This window comes from Culicoides brevitarsis, chromosome 1, assembly GCF_036172545.1.
Source record: "Culicoides brevitarsis isolate CSIRO-B50_1 chromosome 1, AGI_CSIRO_Cbre_v1, whole genome shotgun sequence".
NCBI classification, from domain to species: Eukaryota; Metazoa; Arthropoda; class Insecta; order Diptera; family Ceratopogonidae; genus Culicoides; species Culicoides brevitarsis.
Window position 1 is genome coordinate 28,424,617 of NC_087085.1, and position 22,719 is coordinate 28,447,335.

The 22,719-nt window shown below is 29.5% G+C and overlaps 3 protein-coding genes across 4 annotated transcripts in view; 1 reads left to right on the forward strand and 2 right to left on the reverse strand.

Annotated features, from left to right (window-relative positions):
* Nucleotides 1–8,536, forward strand: part of LOC134830727 (amyloid beta A4 precursor protein-binding family B member 1-interacting protein) — a 161,517-nt gene extending 152,981 nt beyond the window's left edge. For both annotated transcript variants that reach the window (XM_063844298.1, XM_063844307.1), the window contains 3 exons: nucleotides 5,309–5,770; nucleotides 5,836–6,242; nucleotides 6,303–8,536. In XM_063844298.1, the coding sequence (XP_063700368.1) occupies nucleotides 5,309–5,770; nucleotides 5,836–6,242; nucleotides 6,303–8,268 (2,835 nt within the window). In that variant the 3' untranslated portion in view covers nucleotides 8,269–8,536. The remainder of the gene's footprint in view (nucleotides 1–5,308; nucleotides 5,771–5,835; nucleotides 6,243–6,302) is intronic.
* Nucleotides 8,537–9,719: 1,183 nt separating this feature from the next.
* Nucleotides 9,720–11,661, reverse strand: LOC134827145 (uncharacterized). The gene is made up of 6 exons (XM_063839701.1): nucleotides 11,555–11,661; nucleotides 11,409–11,478; nucleotides 10,653–11,348; nucleotides 10,513–10,588; nucleotides 10,349–10,455; nucleotides 9,720–9,928 (listed from the first exon to the last, which is right to left on the reverse strand). Exons 3-6 carry the CDS (start codon nucleotides 10,723–10,725, stop codon nucleotides 9,816–9,818), a joined length of 369 nt encoding a protein of 122 aa, XP_063695771.1. The 5' UTR covers nucleotides 10,726–11,348; nucleotides 11,409–11,478; nucleotides 11,555–11,661; the 3' UTR covers nucleotides 9,720–9,815.
* A 3,036-nt stretch (nucleotides 11,662–14,697) lies between these two features.
* Nucleotides 14,698–17,471, reverse strand: LOC134837575 (uncharacterized abhydrolase domain-containing protein DDB_G0269086-like). The gene is made up of 2 exons (XM_063852958.1): nucleotides 17,463–17,471; nucleotides 14,698–16,764 (listed from the first exon to the last, which is right to left on the reverse strand). Exons 1-2 carry the CDS (start codon nucleotides 17,469–17,471, stop codon nucleotides 14,698–14,700), a joined length of 2,076 nt encoding a protein of 691 aa, XP_063709028.1.
* Between the last annotated feature and the right edge of the window lie 5,248 nt (nucleotides 17,472–22,719).

Below are 22,719 nucleotides of genomic sequence, written 5' to 3' on the forward strand. Positions count from 1 at the left end.
AAATGTGGTGTCGGAAATTTTGTGTAAATTTATATTTTCTAGAAGTTTTTTTAGGGACGACCGACATTTGTAAACAAAAATTAATGTACTGTGCAATATTTCGTAATAATTTTAGATGCAGTTTTCTCTCACTCGAAAAAAAAAATATTTTTAAAAATTTGAAAAATTATTTTTCACTCACCTGTCACTCGTTTAAATCATCCGTTCCGTTCCGTTCATGATTTGTTGTTGTTTGTTTACGGGAAAAGTTAATATTTTACGAAACATTTTTCTTCACTTTTCATTTACTTAAAGGTACCTTTTTTATGGGCGAACATCCATCATTGAAAACAAGTAAATCAATCTTCTGTTCCTGTTTATCTGCTGTTCATTTGAGTTTCAGACTGAAAAAGTACGGAAAAAGTTTGTTTTTTAATAATAAATTGACTTTTATTTGGATTTGAAGTAAAAAATACAAAATTTACGTTCAGCAGAGGTGAAATGTTGGCGAACTGAAAGGTGAAAACGAGGAACAATCATTGAGTTAGTGGCTTGAATGCCAATAAATTTATTCATTTCTATGTGAATATCTGAAAAATTCAACAAAAAAAAGTTTTTAAAACTTTGTAAGCTGAATAATAATCGCGATAATCTTCGAAAATGGAGAAAATGGGCAATAAACACTCCATATGAGCAACTTTAGTAGAACCGAAGTAGAACAAAGATAGTTAAAATTAAAGTCTAATGGAGTTTGGAGGAAAAAACTTTCGAAATTTATACAAAAGTTGGTCTTTATTGTCGTTCCATTTCATTATTTCATAAAATTAGGCGCGTTGCCATAAGAAAAGTGACATAAAGAAGAGGAAAAAACGGAAAATTGTCTCGAATAGTTAAGGCAAGCACCGGAAATCTTTTCCTTTTATTTATCTCACTTTTACTTATCGTCATCGCAAAATGAGACAAAAACATTTTTTCCCGTTTAACTCCTTCTTCCTTTCCCTTTTCTAACAAACAAACGAAAAAATGCTCAAAAGAACAAAAAATCGTTTATCGTTGTTGTTTGTTTCTTCGTCGTATGAGGCAAAAAAGAGATCTTTTATAAAAATAATCATAATAATAGAAAACAATTCTACACAAAAAATAAAAACAAAAAAAAAATATCTTACTTTTAGAAAGGTTGCTTTCAGTAAGAAAAACAAAAAGCGGAAATAGTAAGACGAAAACTTTGTCTTTTATATGGCTGCTTTTCGGCCTCATTTTTCTCTAGATTTTTTTTTTTTTGTGAAAATCGCCAGACAACTCAAGTCAGACATATTTATTGTTTGATTCTACATTAATGAGCGTTGTTTTGTTTTCGTGTAGATTTAATGGAAAAGTGAATCGCAGATGGAATTCAATTCAGCAGAAGAAATAAAATAAAATAAAATAGAAAGAACAGTACCTTAAGGATATTAAGAGATAGTGAAAGAGTTGTGTTTGGAGGTAATAAATGTTGATTTCGTGGTAAAAACTAATAAATTTGATGCAATTACGAGGAATTTGCTTTGTTGGTAAAGGAATGTTTGCTAAAGGAAAAGGAGTGAAACCAAATTTTTTGGATTCAGGAGTAATTTTTATCAAAGTTTGAATAGTTTTGCCTACTTTTTCGGCTTCAAAAAATATTTTTAACATTATTTAAATAATTTTTTAAATTAAAAAATTTTTCCGATTTAAAAAAAAAAATAAAAATTTAAAAAAATATTTTTTTTTTAAATATTTAAAATTTAAATTAATTTATTTAATATTTTAAAACTTAGGTAGATTTTTTTTAAATAAAATAAATATTTTTTTTATAAAATTAATTTAATTTTTTATTAAATTTTAAAAATTTAATTTTTTTATAATTTTAAAATTAAAAAAAAAACGTTTTTTTTATAGAATTTAAATTAATTAATTTAATTTTTTAAAATATTTTAAAAATTAGATTTTTTTTTAATTTTAAAATTAAATTAAATTTTTTATTTATAATTTTTTACAAATTTTATTAAAAATTGATACCACATAAAAAATTAGATCAGGAAAAACTTTGACCAAAAAAATATGTTAAAGTTTAAAAAAGTCAATTTTAAATCGAAAAATTCAACTTTTGACCATATTTTAAAGAATTTCTATTGAACAACTTTCCAAACAACAACAATAACTGTTGCTATTTTAACAAGCTAAAAGAAAAACCGGCGGTTTAAAATTGTTTCCCCAAATTGGATTATGCTCCAAAGTACCATGCATGAAACTTTTAACATCAAAAAACGAGCAAAGTGCATCGAGAATTTCATGAATATTTAATGAAATTTATCTCTCGTCCTCACTAAAATCGAACACATGCATTTAAAAAACAATGAGGTTGTAAAACTAGAAAATTCCTCGTTCCCGCTTGTATTGAAAATGAATGAAAAGCATCACACCTCAATGATAACCGAATTTCCACTCGTTCATTAGAGCAACCTTTGGCATCGTTGCAATGCGGTTCACAAAAATTAAATTTTTGTCTCTTTCCCCCCATGTTTTCTTTGTTTGTTTAGCGCCACACAGACATGTTGCAAGTTGCATTCTAAACCAATATTGATTTTACATTTTAATTTAAAAATTAGCAAAATTAGGCAAAGCCAATTAGCATACATTGCTTTGTGAACAGGAACTGGATTGGTTGCAGGTGAACGGAACATTGTGTGGCTTGATTGATCAATTTTCATTAAAATGTTCGATCCGGCAACATGCGTTATGTCAGGTACAAGGACTATCTGAAAATTCATTAAAATTTAATGAAAAGTTGTCTCTGAACGTACAATTTTAATTTGAATTGTTCAATAGAGGTTACGGTGACAAAAGTTTTTGACCGATTTTCACACCTTTTGATTCATTTTAATGACTTAAAAATTAAAAAGAAAAATTTTTCAGAGATAAAGTTTAAATTACAGGGAAGAAAAACTTTTATGAAGCAATTAAGACCACTTACCTCCCATTATTGGATCTTTGGCCATTAGGCAAAGTGATGTCTGTCATTAAAATAGACAAGACAAGGAACAACAAAGGGAAACGTAACACCCCATTTCCTCTATTATTTTATTCTAGAATTATGTCATTTCTTATCGTCTTGTCGTCGGTGTTATCTGCAAAATAATTTCATTGTCTTTCGAAGAAGAACATCATCCGAACAATAAATATTTTATCTTACTGCATGTAGATTCGATTATACAGTACTTGAACAAGACAATTAGATTTTAATTCCCAAGCTCTCAACTGATGCTGGAGGGGCAGGGATGTTGCCTTCGCAGTGTGACAAAATTATTTATTTATCGTATGATTTTTTTTTTGAAAATGAAATATACATTATACTGATGGAGCTATGTTTGATAGCCAGTCTATCGCATCTTGGTTAAGTTCATGTATTTCTCGCAAATCTCCATTGAATTTTGTAATCGTACAATCTTGTAAAATGTGACTCATAGTTTGTATTGATCCACATTCACAATTTGGCGAGACCTTTTAAAAGGCCTTGGGTTCACGAAAATAAGGCTCTCAAATTTTTAGATGGAGATTTTTTGAAATTTTTATTTTTTAAAAGATAATTTTTTTCCAAAAAAATAAAAATTTTAAAAAATCTCCATGAAAAGTTGTAGGGCCTTATTTTTGAGACCCCAGGGCCTTCATAAAGGTTTTTTTGTCCCTCTGGGCTGTTAGAGTTTGGCTACGGATGATGTTCTGAAATTCTTGGTTTAATTGAAAGCTTTGAAAAAATCTAAATTTTATGTGAATGCTTGATTTGGATAAAAAAGTATAGATTTTAATTTTTATTTTGACTCACAAATTGTTGACCAAAATTTTCCTGAAACTGAAAAAAATATATATTAAAAAATTAAAATTATAAAAAAAAAATTAAATACTTCCCTTTCGATGATGAGGCTACATCTCTGTTAGTCTTGTTGATAAAACGTCCAATTTTTCGTTTCATAACCAATCCTTACACAAAACAAGGATTATGTCACAAAAAGAAAAGTAACTAGCTCCTACTTTATATTGCAATAAATTATAGCTTAGAGCAATCGAATCCGGAGATGAAACAAGTGTGCAGTAAATTTACTTCTTTCTCCTTCGCTATATTGCCAGTAAATTCTTCGAATGTGTTTGTGACCAAAGTATCACATTTATAATCCTGTGAGTTGCGACTGCTACTGCATTACCAATGAATGAATCGGAATGAAAGCCTGCATCAAAATCTTGTTATTTATAGAAAAAAAGACAAAAAATATGCTGTTTCTGGCATTAGTTTCAAACAATATCGCTCTATGGATTTCAATGGGCTTTTATGATATTTTTTTTCGCATATAGCGATTCTCGTAAAAAAAAGAAGTAAAAATCGAGTAAAAATGAAACGAGAGTTAATCTTCGACAATATGTTGGAGCTCGATGTCGTAAACATTGGCGTAGCGTACTAAAATTGGTCGAAAGTTTTATTTTAACAAAATATGGCTCGAGCGTATTTTAAAAATTTCTGCTTTTCATTGTACTTGTGAATTTTCATAATTTTCAAAATTTTTTCTTCATTATTTTCTGCATCATTGATTTTTTTTGTATAATTCAGAAAAAATTTCAGAAAAGTAAAAAAACCTGAAAAATTTTTTGGCTCCAAATTCTTTTTACTTAAAAAAACCTTTTCAGATTTTTTTTTGAAAAATAAGTTTTTTTAAGAAAAAAATTGGAGCCAGGAAAATTTCCAGAATTTTTAAAAATTTAATGATTTTTTCTCCAAATTTTACCAAAAGTACTCATGAAGGACAAAATCGATTTTTTTTTCTCAAAATGTCCTAAAAAAACGTCATGAATGCAATAAAAAGCAGCCAACCACCTGAAGTTGAATGTAATATTCAGTAAACAAATTTATTTTACGCCATTCACGTTGTGTTTTATTGCTTGATGACGAAACGAGAACGTTGCCATAGTTTTTGGCTGGCTTCTCCACAAAGAGATAAAGCACGATTCGCATTCAAGCCAGAGTCACATACAAAAATAAACAAAAACTGTGCGACAAATCCTTTATGGTTTTAGTAGAAGCAGTAATTTTTTGGGAATTTTACTTTTCTTGTTTATTTGGTGAATTGCAGTTTATTGCCTGTATAACTTACTTTCATTTCCTCAAAGCAAAAAGGGAGATTTCCGTCTCCACTCTATTATATTTGTATGGCAACCACTTAAGTTCAAAATATTTACGAGTAGCAATCTTGTGACAATTATTTATATGCTTAACCACTTAAAGAACTCCTTTTAATAAATTTCTCTTATTTTTTCTTTGCAGGGATTAGACGTCTCCAGTCCTTCATTACCTTCCAAACCGCGTCTTCGTCCGAAAAGTCAAAATTCGGAAAACAGTCGAACAGACTCGTATCGCTTCTCGATGGCAAATCTCGAGGAGACGCACGAGTCCGAGTTAGACGCCATTTTGGGAGAACTTAGTTTGTTAGAGAAACGTCAAGATACCATTCATCGTCGAGGTCACAGCAGAAACAACTCGATAGTTTCCGGCATGACAAATACCACAATTTCGTCAGAAGCCAGCGGCTGCGTTACCGCAAATGGCAATGTTGCAACAGAAAATGGCATCAACGGAGTCAACCGAGAGCCGAGAACAGACAGTCCGGATAATGATTCGGCATTTAGTGACACAGTGTCGCTCATGTCGAGTGAAAGCTCGGCTTCGAGTGGCGTTAGTGCCGCACATAAAGCCATGAATAATGGTCAAGGAGTTTTACAGAATCAGGTGAGTTTTGATTGGTTTCAGTTTTCTTTACAAAAATGATTTAATTTTTAATTTCTTACCTCTAGATGGACAGTGCAAAAGTTGCCAAAATCCAACTTGCTCTTCAAAAGCTCGAACAAGCATCCGTTCGACGACTTTTCGTAAAAGCCTTCAGTGCTGATGGCGCTTCCAAATCCCTCTTAGTGGATGAAACAATGACTTGTGGACATGTCACGAGATTACTCGCTGATAAGAATCATGTACCGATGGAACCACATTGGGCACTTGTTGAACATTTACCAGATTTACAGATGGAACGATTGTTCGAAGATCATGAGTTACTTGTTGATAATTTGATGTTATGGAGTCGCGATTCCAAGAATCGTGTGTTATTTTTGCAGCGAGAAGATAAAGTTTCTCTATTTAATTCGCCCGAAACGTATTTGCCTGGTACACAAATGGCACCTGGTAGTGATCATGATGAACATACAAGGTAAGTTTTTTGATAAAAAAATGTTTGAAAATTTTTACAATTTTTTTTTTGTATTTTTAGATCCATGTTGCTTGAAGAATTCTTCTCAAGTGGCGGTCAAATTCAACTTGAAGGACCACTTTACCTCAAGAGTGACTCAAAGAAAGGCTGGAAAAAGTATCATTTCGTATTGAGAGCTTCCGGCTTGTATTACTACCCGAAAGAGAAGACAAAGTCTTCGAAGGATCTTTTATGCCTTGCATTATTTGCGGGACATGATGTTTATCGCGGCATCAGTTGGAAGAAAAAGAATAAGGCTCCAACGGACTTTACCTTTGCTCTACGTTGCCCTAAAGCTCCTCCTGGCGCTAAAGGAGCACGCGCGATCAAAATGTTGTGCACAGAAAATATTGAAGAGCTCGATAAATGGGTGACTGCCATCCGAATTGCAAAATACGGCAGAAAAGTTTTGGATAATCACAAAGTTTTATTGGAGGATTTGGCACGTGAAGAATTGGATAAACTCAGTTCGGCGAGAAGTGGTAGTATGGGAAGTATTGCGTCAGCGGTGCCATCTCAATGTAGCAGTAATGGAAGCAGTAATGGCAGTAATCCAGGCGGATCCTTGCCTAATGGAAATGGTCGCTTATCACGTGCTTCAAGTTCGAGCTCCAGCGGATGTTTATCCGATGATAACAATGGATTTGATTCGGAATTTACGACTGGTACGATTAAGAGAAAGCCAACGATGAAACCAAACTTACCATTGACTTCGATGACGGGCAAACTTAAAGAAGTTGGTGAAAATACGAGATTTTCTGATTCAAATCCTGCCTCGCCAGAACGTGGAGGAACTTTAACAAGACGTCACAGTCGCAAACGAAGTGAAGAGTCAAATAATGGAACACTGAAACGACGAACAAGTCGAAACTCGGTAGATAGTTCGAATGCTTCAACACCAACAATTACTCCGACAAATAGTATTCCCGGCACTCCAGTTGCTGGCAATGCGAATGTCTTTGTGAACGGAGACCCGAATCTCGTGAGTCCTTTGGAAATGATGCCATCTTGCATGAGTGATTCCATGTTCTCATTGCCACCGCCTCCAGATGATTTGAATAGTACATTATCGTTATCGACCTTGTCATTGGACTCTCTTCCTCCTCCGCCTAGTCAGTGCGAATTGGATAGCAATCTCTCTGGGTCGCAAATTTCCCTTGCTTCCCTACCGCCTCCGCCGCCCGAATTGAGTCCTATTGTTAACACATATGCCACAGCTCGCATGCATCCCGAAGTCGAATGTCCAAAGAAGCCCGTCGTGGCGTTCCAACTGCCATCACAGCAACAACAACAACAACACTCATCACCTCAAAAGTCGCAAATCCCGCCACAGCCAAATCCAAAGCCAGAACCGATCTACGCCTCGAGTCTCAAGTCATCCATCAAGGCACCGCCATACAAGAGTCCTCCACCGTACAACGGAAATCTCAATGGAAACAGCAACTCCCTACCACCGCCAGCCTTAAAATCCGTCTCATTCGCTGAATCGCCCGTGTTATTGCGTCGCAAAGTTTGTTTCGAAGATCAAGTTCAAACGATCCCAATTTCACCGAAACGTGGCAATAGTGCGCCTCTTCCTCCGCCACGCGCAGAAGTCACGCGTCTCAGTCAAACATCACCCAAACGATTGGTAGATTCAATTTCCAATCCGCCACAAAACTTCTTGAAAGACCTTCAACGTGTGATGCGCAAAAAATGGTCCGTTTCACAAAAATGCAAACAAGATCCAGCAACAACCCCTCATGAAGTTCTTGGATTCCGTGATGTTCCCGTTGGGCAAGATGCTTCGTCGCACTATTACAACAGCGCAAATGTCTCGCATTGGATTCAGGAGAACTTTGGAGACCAACTATACGACAATTTAGGCTCCAATATGGGCGTCGAACCGAATTTCCCGAAACAATTTGCGCAAAAACGTCCTCCACCCCCGCCGCCAAAGCGAAGCGATTCAACGCACTTGACTTCGACTCACCATCAAAGAGTGTAAGCAAGGATAACGGATAAAATCGAGGACATGAACCACATTTCATTTTCATATCCTGTGAAAATGAAACATGATAATTTAAAAAAAATGTCCTCAAAAACGGTTGGAATGTGATCAAGTTCTTTCAAAATATTGAACGAAAAAATATTTTATAACTAAAACTACCTAAAAAAATATAATATTTAATAAGAAAATATATAATGAGCAAATTTTTTTTACATAATAATAAAATTTATACAAGAAATATGTAAAAAATGAACAAAAAGCATGGTACGAGATTACTAAAAAAAATAATATTGATATAAATGAAACTTAAGTCTCGATGTTCTTGGAAACAATTTAAATGTCGTATATGAGAAAAGATGTTTCACTGCCTAGTTTTTATGTAACATAAAAAACAAGCACAAAATTTTTCCAAATTTTATTTACGAAAATTGGACCATCACACAAGTTTTTGATGTTAGTAAAAGTTTACTTAACATTTTGATTTTTAAAAAAATTAAAAAAAATAAAGAAAATAGGAAAAAATATTAAAAATTATATATTATTATTATTAAATGTGTAGAAAAATATTTATTCTAAATATTATTATATTATATCTATTGTAATAATTATTAATTGATTAATTAATTATTATTCACCTATTATATTATTATTGATTAAAACTCTATAAAAATTAATAATAATAAAAAATAAAGGAAATTTTACTTACTAGACTTATATTATAAAATAATAAATGAAAAAAATATATTAAAAATATACAATAAAAAAATATTAAATGTATAAAAATGTAAATTTGGAAATAAATTTTAGGAATGAAAGAGAGAATTTGTGCCATCAAAGGCCAAAAAAGTACAGTTAAAGATAAAAAAGAGAGACAAGAAAAATCCAAATTTATATTAAAATAATATAAAACTCTGAGGAATAATTGTAATTGTCCGTGCTTTATCTATTAAACAAACAAAAAATAAAACTAGCAAAAATTTTTAAATGTTTTTTAAGGCAAAACATACCAGCCTAAAGACTTTTGTCAAAAAACATTCAATTTTGAATGAAATAAATGAAGAACATCAACGAGCTTTTTACAAAAAAAAAAATAGAAAATCAACTTTTTACGAACAAGAAGTTTTTACATTTTCATACGACTAGAAAAATTTTTGCATTTTTGTCACAGTTTTTTGTATACAAATAAAAATATGGTTAAAAAATTGTGCAATCCACGAAAAAATAAATTAATAAAAGAATGTCATCAATGATAAAAAATAAAATAAATATTATTAAAATAAGTTTGATGGAAAAAAATGAAACATCTTGTAAATAGATTAAATAAAAAGTAAAAACCAATGATTATAAGATTGATTAAATGATAATAATATTAACAAAATATATGAAGTAAAAATAAACCAACATCATGGATTATCGTCATAAATAATGAAAATTCTTGTTTTATTTTAACGAAAATCGTTTTATTTCTCATGAAGACTTTAAGAATTAACAAATTTGTATACCTACATTTTGAACGTAAATGTGGGATTTGGTTTGAATTATTTTTACAGAAGTCTGTCTATCACTTTTTGTACGGGGTTTGGTATTTTATGTAAGAAAATATTCTGAGGTTTTTCAGGATCTTTACCAGGCGCTGGTGTCTGGTCGATAATGTCGTCTAATTTTGTGAAAAAGATAAATTTTATAGGAATATACAGTGAAAATTCTATTATAGGTGAACTCTGATAATCTCTAATAGGGTACATGATTTTCTATGGAATTTCAATCAAAATTTCAAGTTTCAGGTTGATTTTAATTATTTTCAATAGAAAAAAGTTTAAATTAGTACTAAAAAATTTGATATTAAGGAAAATTAACTTAAAAATGTTCAAGATTTTTAAAAATTTAAAGAAATCTAAAATTTAGAAATTAAAAAAAATTGAAATTTTTTCTCAAAGAATGAAATATGTAATTTAGCTTTATGATCAAAAAAATAAGAATAAATATTCTCTTATTGGTACACTTATTTGAATTTTGGATGCCCTTAAATAGAATTTTCACTGTAGTTTTAATTTTGATCTTCAAAGCTTTGTTTTACCTTCGGGTTTTGATATTTTATGTAAGTAAATAATCTGAGGTTTTTCAGGATAGCCATGACAAATCATCAAAGTGCAATGTCCATATCCATCATTACCACATATACAACTAAGTATTGATAAAAAAAAATTATACGCGAAACCTTAAAAAACGGTTAAAACTTACGTATTGCAGTTTTCACGGTAAACCCAACCTGGAATGCAATCTTTACCAGGCGCTGGTGTCTGGTCGATAATGTGTTCTAGTTTTGTGAAAAAGATAAATTTTATAGGACTATATTTAGTTTTAATTTTGATTTTTAAAACCCTGTTCTTCTGCACTTGCTCCCATTGCCAATAATGCAAAGTTGACAAAAATCACACAAAAAAATAATTTCATGATGAAACTTAGATTTTTACTTGAAGACTTTTAAAAGATGACTGAGTTAATAACCAACTTATTTTACATTTTTATACAACTTCAACCGATAATATTTTTTTTACATTTGCATATTCCATTGGAAACGTGATATTAAAGCAATTCTGTGATTTTTTAATCAATTTTAGGGTAAATACTAAATAGGTTTATTTCAAAGACTTCAAATATTTTTAAACTGGTTTTGACTCTCTGATAAATTTAAAAAAACATTTTTAATTGATTTATTTTTGTTCTCAAAACATTTTTAATACAATAAACCAACATCATGGATTATCGACATAAGTTATAAAAATTCTTGTTTCATTTTAACGAAAGTAATTTTTTTATTTTTTATATTTTAGAAGCTTAAATTCATTATTTCTTTAACAAAAATTAAAAAAAAACTGTATTTTATTCTGTTTGAAATTTTACTCGTTTCGAAATTGTTTTATAAATTAGATTTTTTTGGAAAAATTTGTGTAGTACTTTTATTTTACATTCTTCAATATTTATTTAGAATTAAATATTCTCAGCCTGTTTTTGAAGTACTTGGAGGACAAGCCATTTTAGTGCAAGCTGGGTATCCACCGTTTGTACAAGTACATCTAACGATTGATAAAAAAGGAAAAAATATTTAAAAAATCTCAAAAGCACGATCTCCTTACGTATTGCAATTTTCTTTCCATGTTGAACCTGGTGTGCAAGCTTTTCCAGGCGCTGGAGGCTTGCCGCGTGCTTTTGTTTCAAATTTTATTAAGAAGAAAAATTTTTAAGAAATTTTATAATTTAGAGCTTTAAAATTCTGTTTTACCTTCTGCACTTGCTCCCATTGCCAATAATGCAAAAATGGCAAAAATTACACAAAAGAAGAATTTCATGACAAAAATTTGATTTTTACTTTAAGGCTTTTGAAAGATGACTGAGTTAATAACCAACTTATTTTGTTTTTATATATAATTTCAAGTCATTTTTTTTTAAATTATAAAAAACTCACATTCGTTGAATATATTCAAGATAGGTTTTTTTGCACTTGCAATGGAATGTGAGAACGTGATGTTAACTCAATTCTGTAATTTTTTTATCAATTTTATAAAAAAAACGAACATTTTAACGCTTTTTTAAATTTTAAGGCAAAGCGTCGCCTTACCTTTTTAAATTTTAAACATAGGTAACTCAAATAATAATCAGATAATGTATGAAAAATCATCAAAAAAAATAATATTTTAAAACATTTTTTTTTGTTTTAATTTTAGTATTTTATTTTTCTGAGTTTTTGTCTTAAAGTATCTTAAAAATTCTTAAAAATCTAATGAGTTTCAACTTATTTCATAAATTTACTTTATAATTTTTTTTTCAGTGGCTTAAAAGCACTTCAAATCCTGTCTATTAATCCAATTAGAGCGAATTTTTTTATATCAACTTTTTTTTTGTCTATTTAGGTCATAAGCCAGATCATCACTCACGTACATAAAAAAATCTGTCTGTCGTGGTTTGATCCCTTCTGAATAAATATCAAAATTCATATGAAAAAAAAAAAAATGTTTGTATAAAAAACGTCACCCCATTCGCAACGCTGCAAAGTGAAAACTATCATTATTAGAACACCATTAAAATGTTTTTATTATGTTTAGATAAAAAAAAATATTCTTCCTCCCTGCTCTGATTTTAAACTAAACTATAAAATCTACTCTTCTCTCTAATAAACTCGCACAAAAAAAATCAATGATAATCTATTTTAAACTCTTTTGTTCGTCGTGAAAACAGTAAAATAGCGGAGAAAACCATTAATATCATCAATAAAAGTTTAAAATCGAGCACCTTTTCATTATATTAACTACAATATGCGAGTCAGAACTATTTTAGATCATATATTGGCATTTTGGGTTGCGTTACGTGTGCAAAATAAAAAATAAATGAACGTGTGTGTGTTCGCATCTTTAATCTATCATAATATTTTATTCTGTGGCATGTTTACTGAAGATTTATTTTGCGTTCGATATAAAATTTTAAAATGTGTGCAAAAAAGTCGAGCAAGAGGATTACTTTGGTTTGGTTTTACTGTTTTTGGCTACTGTCTAGGTTGAGTTGAGATTTAAATGTCAAGTGAGGTGAATTTAAGTTTAAATTTTTTATTGAGGATTATTGAGTTTTGACCATTAATTTTTTTTTATTTATGTGAGAATTTTTTTTTTTATTAATGTCAAATTTTCTTTGAATTTGAGTTCTATTGATTTAACAAAAAAAATCAAGATTCAAGAAATTTTTTTTTTCAAATAATTTTTTTACAGGAAAAAAACTTTAAATAAATAAAAAAAATCAATGTTCAAAAATTTTATTTTTAAATTTTCTTTTTTAAATTTTCTCTTTATAAATTATTTTTTCTGTAAAAATTTATTAACAAAAAATTAATTTAATTTAATGATTTGATTAATTTGAATTAAATTTATAGAACTTTTTTTTCATAAAAAATTCAGTAAGAAAGCATTTTCAGTGAATTATATTTTATTTTTTAATTTAATTCATTTTTTTTTAATTTCAGAAATATTTTTTTTTAAATTTTTACTTTTTATTTATTTTTTTTGAAAAAAATTTTTTAAATTAAAAATTAATTAATTTTAAAAATTAATTTAATTTTTATTTGATAGATTTTTAATTTTTTTTTAAAAAATCAATTTTTATAATTTTGATTATTTAATTTATTTAATTTTTATTTAATAATTTAATTATTATTATTATTTAATTAAGTAGAATTTTATTTTAAATAAAAATTTCAGTGAATTTAATTTAATTTATTTAACTTTAAATTTTTTTTTAAAAAAATTTCGGCAAATTTAATTTAATTTATTAACTTTAAATTTTTTAAATTACAGAACTAATTTTTTTTTAATAAAACATTAATTTTTAATAAAATATTTAAAAAAATCGAAAAATTTTAATATCGAAAAAAATTACAGAAACAATTTTTTTTATTTTTCAGAAATAATTTCTAGAAGCACAATTTAAATAAAAATTATAAATCATTGAAAATTAAATTCTACCTAATCATAAAACGTGCAAAAATTTTCCTTTTGTATCATTTTCCCACAAAAACCGAATGACAGTTAAATCCCTCTTGCGAAACATTTTAATCAAGAAATTCCGAAACTCGTTCCGAAAAAAATCGTTACATTTCGCTGTCCTCTCATATTGCAATAACAACAAATTTGAAAGCGTTTTAAATGTCTCCTCTTTCATAAAGAAAAAACGTCTTCGAACGACATTCCATTGTTTGTCCCATGATTTATTCACCTTTCAAACAATATTTCATGCATTTCATAAAAATTCTCCTTTTTTTATTCAAATGTCCTGCAAAAGCAATAAAATAAATAAAAAACTTGCAACAATTTCGGACACAAACAATAACACTAAAAAAAATAAAATTGTAATTCCGGATAATTTTAATTTGATCAAGAAGATGACAAGATAATAAAAATGTAGTACGAAATTAAAAAAATGCAAGGGGATGGTCAAGACTTTTTTTTTACGTTTCGCGCAAAACTTTTGTATCGTTGTCAAATTAAATAAATCTTTTTTTTCTTTTTACCTGGGTGTAGGTCACTTTTGAGCAACGGGTATGACCTTTTCTTATTATTTTTATTGACCATGTAAATTTCATTTTAAACACTCGAGCATTAACGGAAGGGCGACCAAAGTATGTGAAAAATTCGGATTTTATTGCTTTAAGTAGTTGTTTGTAAGAAATAAATAATAAAAAGAACAAGAAAAAGGGTGAAAGACCCTTGCTTCGCTTAATATTTTTATGATTGTTGACCAATGGTCAGTCATTTAAATAAAACGTTTTTTAATTTTTGAAGTCGCTACTGGTTGTCTTCGTTAAAAGGGTCGCGCTGTATAAAATGAAAGATTTCTTCATATTGTATCGTCTGAACTTTATTCATTTCTTTGACAAAAAAATTACTTGCTGATGACGACGTTGGCGCCCAAAACGGGATCGCAAGGATCAGTCAAGCGACCAGCTCCGGATCCAACGACATGGAGGGAGCCAGGGGTTTGTGCCAAATATCTTCCGGAGGAACGGACGATGTTCTGGACCGGGGGATTGACAAGTTCTTTGCGGAAAAGGGGGTCGTTGATGATGAGTGAGTTGCCAGTTTTTGTTTCTTCAGTCTTGACAAGGAGAGATTGGGCTTGTGGGACTTCAAAGCGAGGTTGGATGAATTGTTCTCCGTAGTAGTATTGAGGGATAGTTTTAACATAAGTTGGCTCAGTGCGGATAATTTGTTGAACTGGACGAACGACAGTTTCGGTTCTCAAGACATTCGAAACCGCGGGAACGATTGTTTCAGTGCGGATTTTGGGAGTTTCCTCAACACAAGGTTCAGCTACCTTCTTCTCGATGAAAGTTGGTTCTTGAACAACTTGGTACGAGAAGGTTTGAGGGACAATTGTTTGTGGAACGACTGGTGCTTCGATTTTGACTGCTGAAGCTTGAACTACTGGAGTATTTTGGAGCTCAATTTGTTTCTTCTCGAGTTCAACAAGTTGCAATTTTTGTTGTTCAATGGCAAGTTCTTGAGCCTTAAGATGCTCAGCTTCAATAGCCTTCAATTCAAGCTTTTGTTTTTCGAGTTGTTCCAATTCAAGGGCAGTTGGCAAGGCAATTGGAGCACGAACCTCTTCGGTACGAACTACTGTTTGAACCACGGGGGTTTCAGTGACACAGGGCTCTTCAACTCTCTTGACGGTTGTTGGTTCAACAACTTGTTGAACAGTGTTGTATTGGAAGGTTTGTTCAACGACTGGAGTTTCAACAGCTTTGGTATTTTGAAGTTCAATTTGTTGCTTCTCAAGTTCAACCAATTGCAATTTTTGTTGCTGAATAGCAAGTTCTTGAGCTCTCAAGTGTTCATCTTCAATAGCTTTCAATTCAAGTTTTTGTTTTTCGAGTTGTTCCAATTCAAGGGGGGTTGGCAAAGCAAGGGGGGCACGAACTACTGATTGAACGACGGGGGTTTCAACTCTGTTGAAGGTTGGTTGTTCGACAGCATATTGGTAATAATAGCCCGTAGTAGGGACTCCAGTTTGAACGAAGCCCGTTTGGACAGTTTCGACGCAAGGTTCTTCAGTTTTCAATACTGAGACTGAGGGTTGAACAGTTTCAACGACAGGTTCTTGTTGGAGACGGATTTGTTGTTTTTCGAGTTCAGCAAGTTGCAATTTTTGTTGTTCAACTGCGATTTCTTGGGTTCTAAGTTGTTCTTGTTCGATAGTCTTCAATTCAAGCTTTTGTCTTTCGAGTTGTTCCAATTCAAGGGCAGTTGGTTCTTGTTTGACGATCGTTTGAACAACAGGGGTCTCTGGAAGGGTCAAACGTTGTTCTTCGACTCTTTGGACCACGGTCAATGGTTGGTATTGATAAGAACTTTCATAGTGGAAGGTTTGGGGGACAACAATTGGAGCTTCAAAGGTGGTTTGAACAACGGGAGTTTCAACTTTCTGCTCTTCTTCGCATGGTTCCTTCAAGAGATCCAATTTTTGTTGTTCCAATTCCAAGTTTTGTTGTTGAATGGCCAATTCTTGAGCCTTGAGAGCTGATTCTTCAAGAACCTTCAATTCCAATTTTTGTTTTTCGAGTTGTTCCTGTTCGAAACGTTCTTGTTGCAATTGGATTTCTTTAAGTTGAGCTTCTTGTTCACGCAAATGGGTCTCTTCGAGACGTTGTTGTTGGAGATTTTGTTGAACTTGGACAAAGCTGGTTGCTGAAACAAAGTTTGGCTCGTTTGTGAATGTGGAAGTTGTCAAAACCAAAGGAGCTTGAATGGCAGGAGCTGGAACAACAACTCCTGTAGAGGCCTTCTTTTGTTCACACAAGACACAAGGATCTTCGGTAGTAGCCAAGTTTTGCTCAGACTTCAATTCGACTTCGACTTTGTAAGAACCGTCATCTGTGACGCAGTCTGGATCGACCAGAGTTCGTGCAGAGGCGATGCCAATGCAGACAATTAAAAATGCGAAAAGTTTCTGGAAAGAATTTTTCTGTAATTTATTGTCAAAGAAGGAAGAAAATTACTTACCATAGTCTTTCAAATGTCAAGACTTGACTGATGCCTTTACAGAAGAACTTCCGCTTTTTATACAAATCGCGAGAAATTCCAGAACTGCCTTTTGTTCTAATCAGTGTCTAGTCGTCACGTCAAAAATACTTGTAAATTTCAGGTTCTCCAATGCACTTTAACAACTTTTTCAAGGTTTTTTCTAACATCATGCGACCTATTTTTATTTTTGTTTCTGGAACAGGTCTTTTCGATTCCCAGCCAAAACTGGATATTTTAAAAATAGAAACATCACGCGTCGTTTCTTTATTCAAATTATCCAATTCACTCCTCTCAATTTCACTCTCAATTCAATAAACAATCAATTGTGCGTGGAACAACCCACGAAACCGCTCCAATCGTCGCATTAGTTCTCCCCTAAAAGTGACGAAAAAAATCAGTTTTGGCGAAATAAATATAAATCCGGGATAAAATGCACACAAATACTTTAAAATCACCTCAAAAATTTTACACTTCCATTAGAGTGCACCAGTGATATAAATTACACTTCCCTTCGTCGTATTTTTTTTTTGTTTCGTCCTCTGGTTGTGAAAGTCCTTGTTGTACGCGGATTTATTTTTACTTGCATCGCAAAATCATTGAACATCATTGACGCACTCACTCTACCTTTTGCATGTTTTCTGTTCCGCTATTTGTCCTGTTAATAATAATGTAATCGGTTTTTTAGTGCATTTCAAAGAAAAAATTAGTAGGCTACGGGATTTAAAATAAAAAAAAAAATAATTAATAAAAAATATTAAAAAATTAATTCACCACGTGGTTTAAAAAATTCAATATAATAAAATAATTAAAATTAAAAAAAAAATTATTAAAAAAAAACCTCGTGGTTTAAAAAAAATTGAATTAAAAATAAGTCAATAAAAAATTTTTAAAAAATTAAAATTATTTAAAAAAATAGTTTAAAAATCAAGTTTTATATAAAAATAAAAAAAAATAATAAAATAAAAATATAAAAAATAAAGCCTCGTGGTTTAAAAAATTGAATTAAAAATAAATCAATAAAAATTTTTAAAATAAAAATTACAAAAAAAAAATACATACAAAGCTAATTAAGTTACATACAAAGTTAATAAAAGTTAAATTTTTAAAAAAAGTTAAAATTAAAAAAAATAAAAAATTGAATAAAAATATTAAAAAATTAAAATTAAAAAAATAAAAAAATATTATAAAACCTCGTGGCTTATTAAATTAAAAAATATTTTAAAAAAAATTTAATTTTTTTAATTTAAAAATTCAAATAAAAACAAAATGCGGTTCCATCGTCAATCTTTCTCCTAACGACAACTTTTAATATATTTTTTTTTTATTTTTCGGCTGCTGTGATGCCATCGATTGAACAATGGATTTTAAAAATAAACATACACACCCCTGAGCATTCACTTTCTGCCTGTTATTTTTTTTTCGTAGATTAAATGAACGATAAAATTTGCAACGTGATTCGGGATTTGTCACTTTTGAGGAGAAACAACTGATAAAGAAGCTCCCGTTTTTTTTGAACTTTCGCCAAAAAAAAAACGTGAAAAATGTAGTTTTAACCCCATTTCCGATGAATTTCCGATAAAATTCAGACATAAATTTGTCAGAAACCCTTTCGCATTGTTCAATCCCGGTCATCCATACGAAATTTATCGCTCTCATAAATTACCGATTGTGCATTTTATGCAGTTTTGTTGCATCCAAAAGGTGACATTTTCGCTAAAAAAATAAATGACTCGCAAAATTTCACAAAAAGTTCATTAGAGTAGAAAAATTGTAATAATTTACCAAAAAAAACTTCATTTTTATATCAAAAAAGGGTTTAGTTCATGACACTGCAGAAATCCCGAATCGAATTTTACTTCATTAAGCCTTCACCTTTCGACATTATTGACCCTTTCCTTTGACTTTTTGTGTGTCCGTTAATTGCAACAACCAATAAAATCACCATTAAAGGCAATTTTACATGAAAAGTGATGCGCCCGAGGCATGTGCGAGACCCTTGTAACAAATTAACTGACCCATGAAGCAAAGTCCGGCACGAAAAACGAGTTAATTTGAATAATTTCCGAGAGAAAATCATCAAGATTGGACAAAACACTTAAAGTGATCTGCAAGGAAAAAAAAATTAAAAATAAGAAAAAGGGTCAAGATTGATGATCGGTCACTTAGATGATGAGAAAAATTACCATTTAATCCCGTACGAGTGGACATTTATTTTTTTAATTTAATTAAAAGTGACTGTTTTCGAGTTCATGATCATTTATTATTACCTGCGAGGAGCTCCTGTTTTGATGACCTGAAGGCAAAATCTGACCACACCGTAAAATTTTCAATTAAAGTTGTCCTCCTCTGTGATTTTGATGGTCAGTAAACGGGACACTTAAATTAATTCGGGATTTATTTTTTTTTATTCGGGTTCTCAATAAAAATTTGTCTTTGTTATTAAAATGTTAGTTTATTCGATGAACTTTGATGCGCATGATGTGTTTTTTTTTTGTGTCGTAAGTTGAACGGTCATCCATTGTACAAACATGACCTGGACGCTTTTGTTGTAATCAAGGGATAATCCTGTTGACCCTTACACTCTATTTGTCCGTTTTTTAATTTTTTTATTGATAAAAAAGATGAGTTTTCGCGCTTTAATTGAATTTTTCTAAAAAATCTCGCATCCCCTGAAAAAAAAATCAACTTGTTACTTAAATTTTTTTCATCCTAATTATCTTTCATGAGATGCACACTCAAGTGTTGGCATTGAAAAAAAAATAAAAAAAAAAATTATAACAAAAAAATGACATAAAAAAGAGAATTTTTTGCCCTTTATTGTTGCATTCCGTGTCCTTGTACGAAGCATTTGTAGAGCAACGCATCTTTTGAAGGACCCTGTACCGTTCGTTCGTTACACGTTTAATGATGATGATGACGACTCCGATTTGATTCGAGTGTAAAATGTTTTTCTAATGCAATGTTATTAATATTATTGCGTAAATTTCTGTGTCGATGCGAGATGTTCCTTGTACGAACTTTAAAATCTCTTCTTGAGAAAATTTTCTACCTGAGAACGTTTTGTGTCTGTGTTTGTGTGACATGCATTGAAAAAGAGCCCTTATTATTATTATTATTGTTATTAGTATTATATAAGTTTTCGGTTATCTTTCTTGTCTTGAGAGTAGTTGAATTTATTGTTATTACCGATCATGAGCAGTTGAAAGTACTGCGCGAGGATTTATGGGATCTGGCTGGAGGGCAAGAGCGGCTTAATGAACGGCGATATTTGATAAGGTTTTATTTGGAAAGGATTTAATTTTTTTTATTTAAATTTTTTTTTATTAATTAAAAATTTTTTGTAAAATTTCTTTTCAATTTGAGTAAAATTCATTAAAAAAAATTAAATAAAAATTTATTTAAAAAATATTAAAATTAATTATTTAGTTTTCATTATTTAATATTAATTTTTAATAACTATAAAATTTATTTTTATTTAATTAATTTAATTAAAATTAATTATTTAAAATTTTTTTTTTTTTATTTAATTTTTTTTAATTTTCATCTTTCATTAATAAAATATTAACAAAATAATTCTGACTAATTTTTTTAAATATTTTTAATGAATAAAAATTTTATTTAAATTATAAATTTTTAAAATTTTTATTTTATTTAAAAGTTTAAAAAATTTAAAATATCTATTATAAAAAAATAAATCTTGCCTATTTTATTAATTTTTACCAAAATTTCTAGAATTTTTTTTTATTTTAAAAATTTTTATTAAAAAAATTAAAATTAAATTTAAACATTTAAAAGTCCCTAAAACGACAATTTTTGATGAAATTTTGAAAATTTTTTTTAAATAAAATTATTTAAAAATTTCACCAAAAACTGTCGTTTTAGGGACTTCATTTAAATAAAATAATTTTAAATTTTTTGTAAGTACAAGCATTATTATTAAATTTTTTTGTTAAAAAATTTTTTATTCAAAATGTGCACTGGGACAAAAATTTAAAATACGCAATGGGTCTAAAAATTAAACAAAATATAAACTGGGATCAAAATTTTCAAAATATGCAGTGGGATTGAAGTTCAAAATGTGCACTTTCTCAAAAAATATACATTTAAAGTTTTCGCCCCATTGCACATTTTGAAAATTTTGTCCCAGTGCACATTTTGGATAAAACTAAAATTTTTTAGGAACTTTTTTCAGACGAAGCTTTGTAAAATTTCATATGAATCCAAAATCGTTTACAACTAGTGCTCATTCAAAAATTCTTTATTACCTTCGTTACACTATTAAAGATAGACAACAAAATAGAGTATTATAAATTATTACAACTACACAAAATTTTATATTTTTCGTCCTGTACGACGACGACGTCGATTTGATCTTCAAAAAATTGCTCTACAGTCGTCGTCTACAATCATTAACAAAACATAGTTCCATCCTTTATTTTGCTACATAAATTACTTTCACTTCGTCTCTGTTCCCTTCAACGTTCCTCGTACACGCTCAAATCTCCTTATAATGATGATGATGTCGATGACGATCGTTCCTGCTTCGTTCCTCTAATATCTTCAACAACACACAAAACTATTAAAAACTAAATAAATTACCTTTGTTCAGGATGATAGAAAATAAAATTAAATAACCGTGCACGAAGAAACGAGGAAATAACGAACGAACGACTTTTTTGGCAGTTGGTCGTCTTTTCAACCAGCGATGGGAAGGAAGATGATGCAAAAAATTTCAAGGGTGCGAATCGCTTGAATAGAGAGCAGCAAGAAATAAAAGAGAAATTCAATAGATGCATTGATCGTCAATTCAACGAAGAGTGTGAACCTGCTAAATCATCCTCCCTTAATGATTTTGGAAGAAAGAAAAAAAATCCCTTTGCAAAAAAAAGTTTGTTTATGCGAAGAGGAAGTTTTTATGATGATTTTTGATCCTTTTTATTATAAAATTTTTATTTCTCTTATAATATTTTGGTATTAAAAGAAAGTTGAGATGAAGATGTAGAGATGACTTTTATGGTAATTTACTAGATAAATTCGGAGATAATTTTATTACCGATCGTTTAAAAGTGCATTAAATGATCGTAAATTTTGTGGTAATTTGGTTACCTGAGAATTATTTATTTACCTATTTATTATTATTTTTTTCGGGATAAAATCTTCTTGACTTTTTAAGGAATTAAATTACCTTACCGCAATTGACAGAAAAAAAAATATTTTTTTTGAATCGATTTTTTAATTGTTTGGGTTTCGTAAATTGACAAATAATGGGATAATTGGTGAGTTTTTTTTATTTATTTTTAAATTGAGTGATAAATTACATTTTTTAAAAATTAAAGCAAAATTATTTTTTTTTTCATTTAAAACATTTTTAAAAATGTTTCTTATTTTGTTCTTTTAACAAAAAATAAATAAATAAATAAAAATAAAATTAAAACAAAAATATATATTATTTTTTAATAAACATCAAATCTCTTGGGGTTAAATTGCATTTTTTTGCAATTAATATTATAAATTTCTCATTTGTAATATTTGAACGGCATAAAAACAATTTTTTCCATTCTCAATCAGAAGTATCTCTGAATAATTTATCAATATTTTAAAATAAAATATTAAAATAATCAAAAATTTCCAAAAATATTTATTTTTATATCAAAAAAAAAAAATAAAATAAAATAAAAAATAAAATAAATAAATAAATATATTTTATATAAATAAAAAAAAATTAAAATTATTCTTCCAATTTTTTCTTCATTTTTAATAAACTTTTTCTTAATTGAAATAAAAATTTAATTAAAAGTTTTAATTTAAATAAAAATTTTTAAATTTTATTATATTTATTTTTTTAAATTTTTATTTAATAATTATTTATTTTAATTTATAT

Excerpts from the sequence above, each read along its gene's own strand:
- LOC134827145 (XM_063839701.1), bottom strand. The coding sequence starts at position 10,725 with ATGAAATTATTTTTTTGTGTGATTTTTGTCAACTTTGCATTATTGGCA. Across the intron at positions 10,589-10,652 it reads AGCAAGTGCAGAAGAACAGG|AACACATTATCGACCAGACA; the intron begins GTTTTAAAAATC and ends TCACAAAACTAG. Across the intron at positions 9,929-10,348 it reads TAAAATATCAAAACCCGAAG|ACGACATTATCGACCAGACA; the intron begins GTAAAACAAAGC and ends TCACAAAATTAG.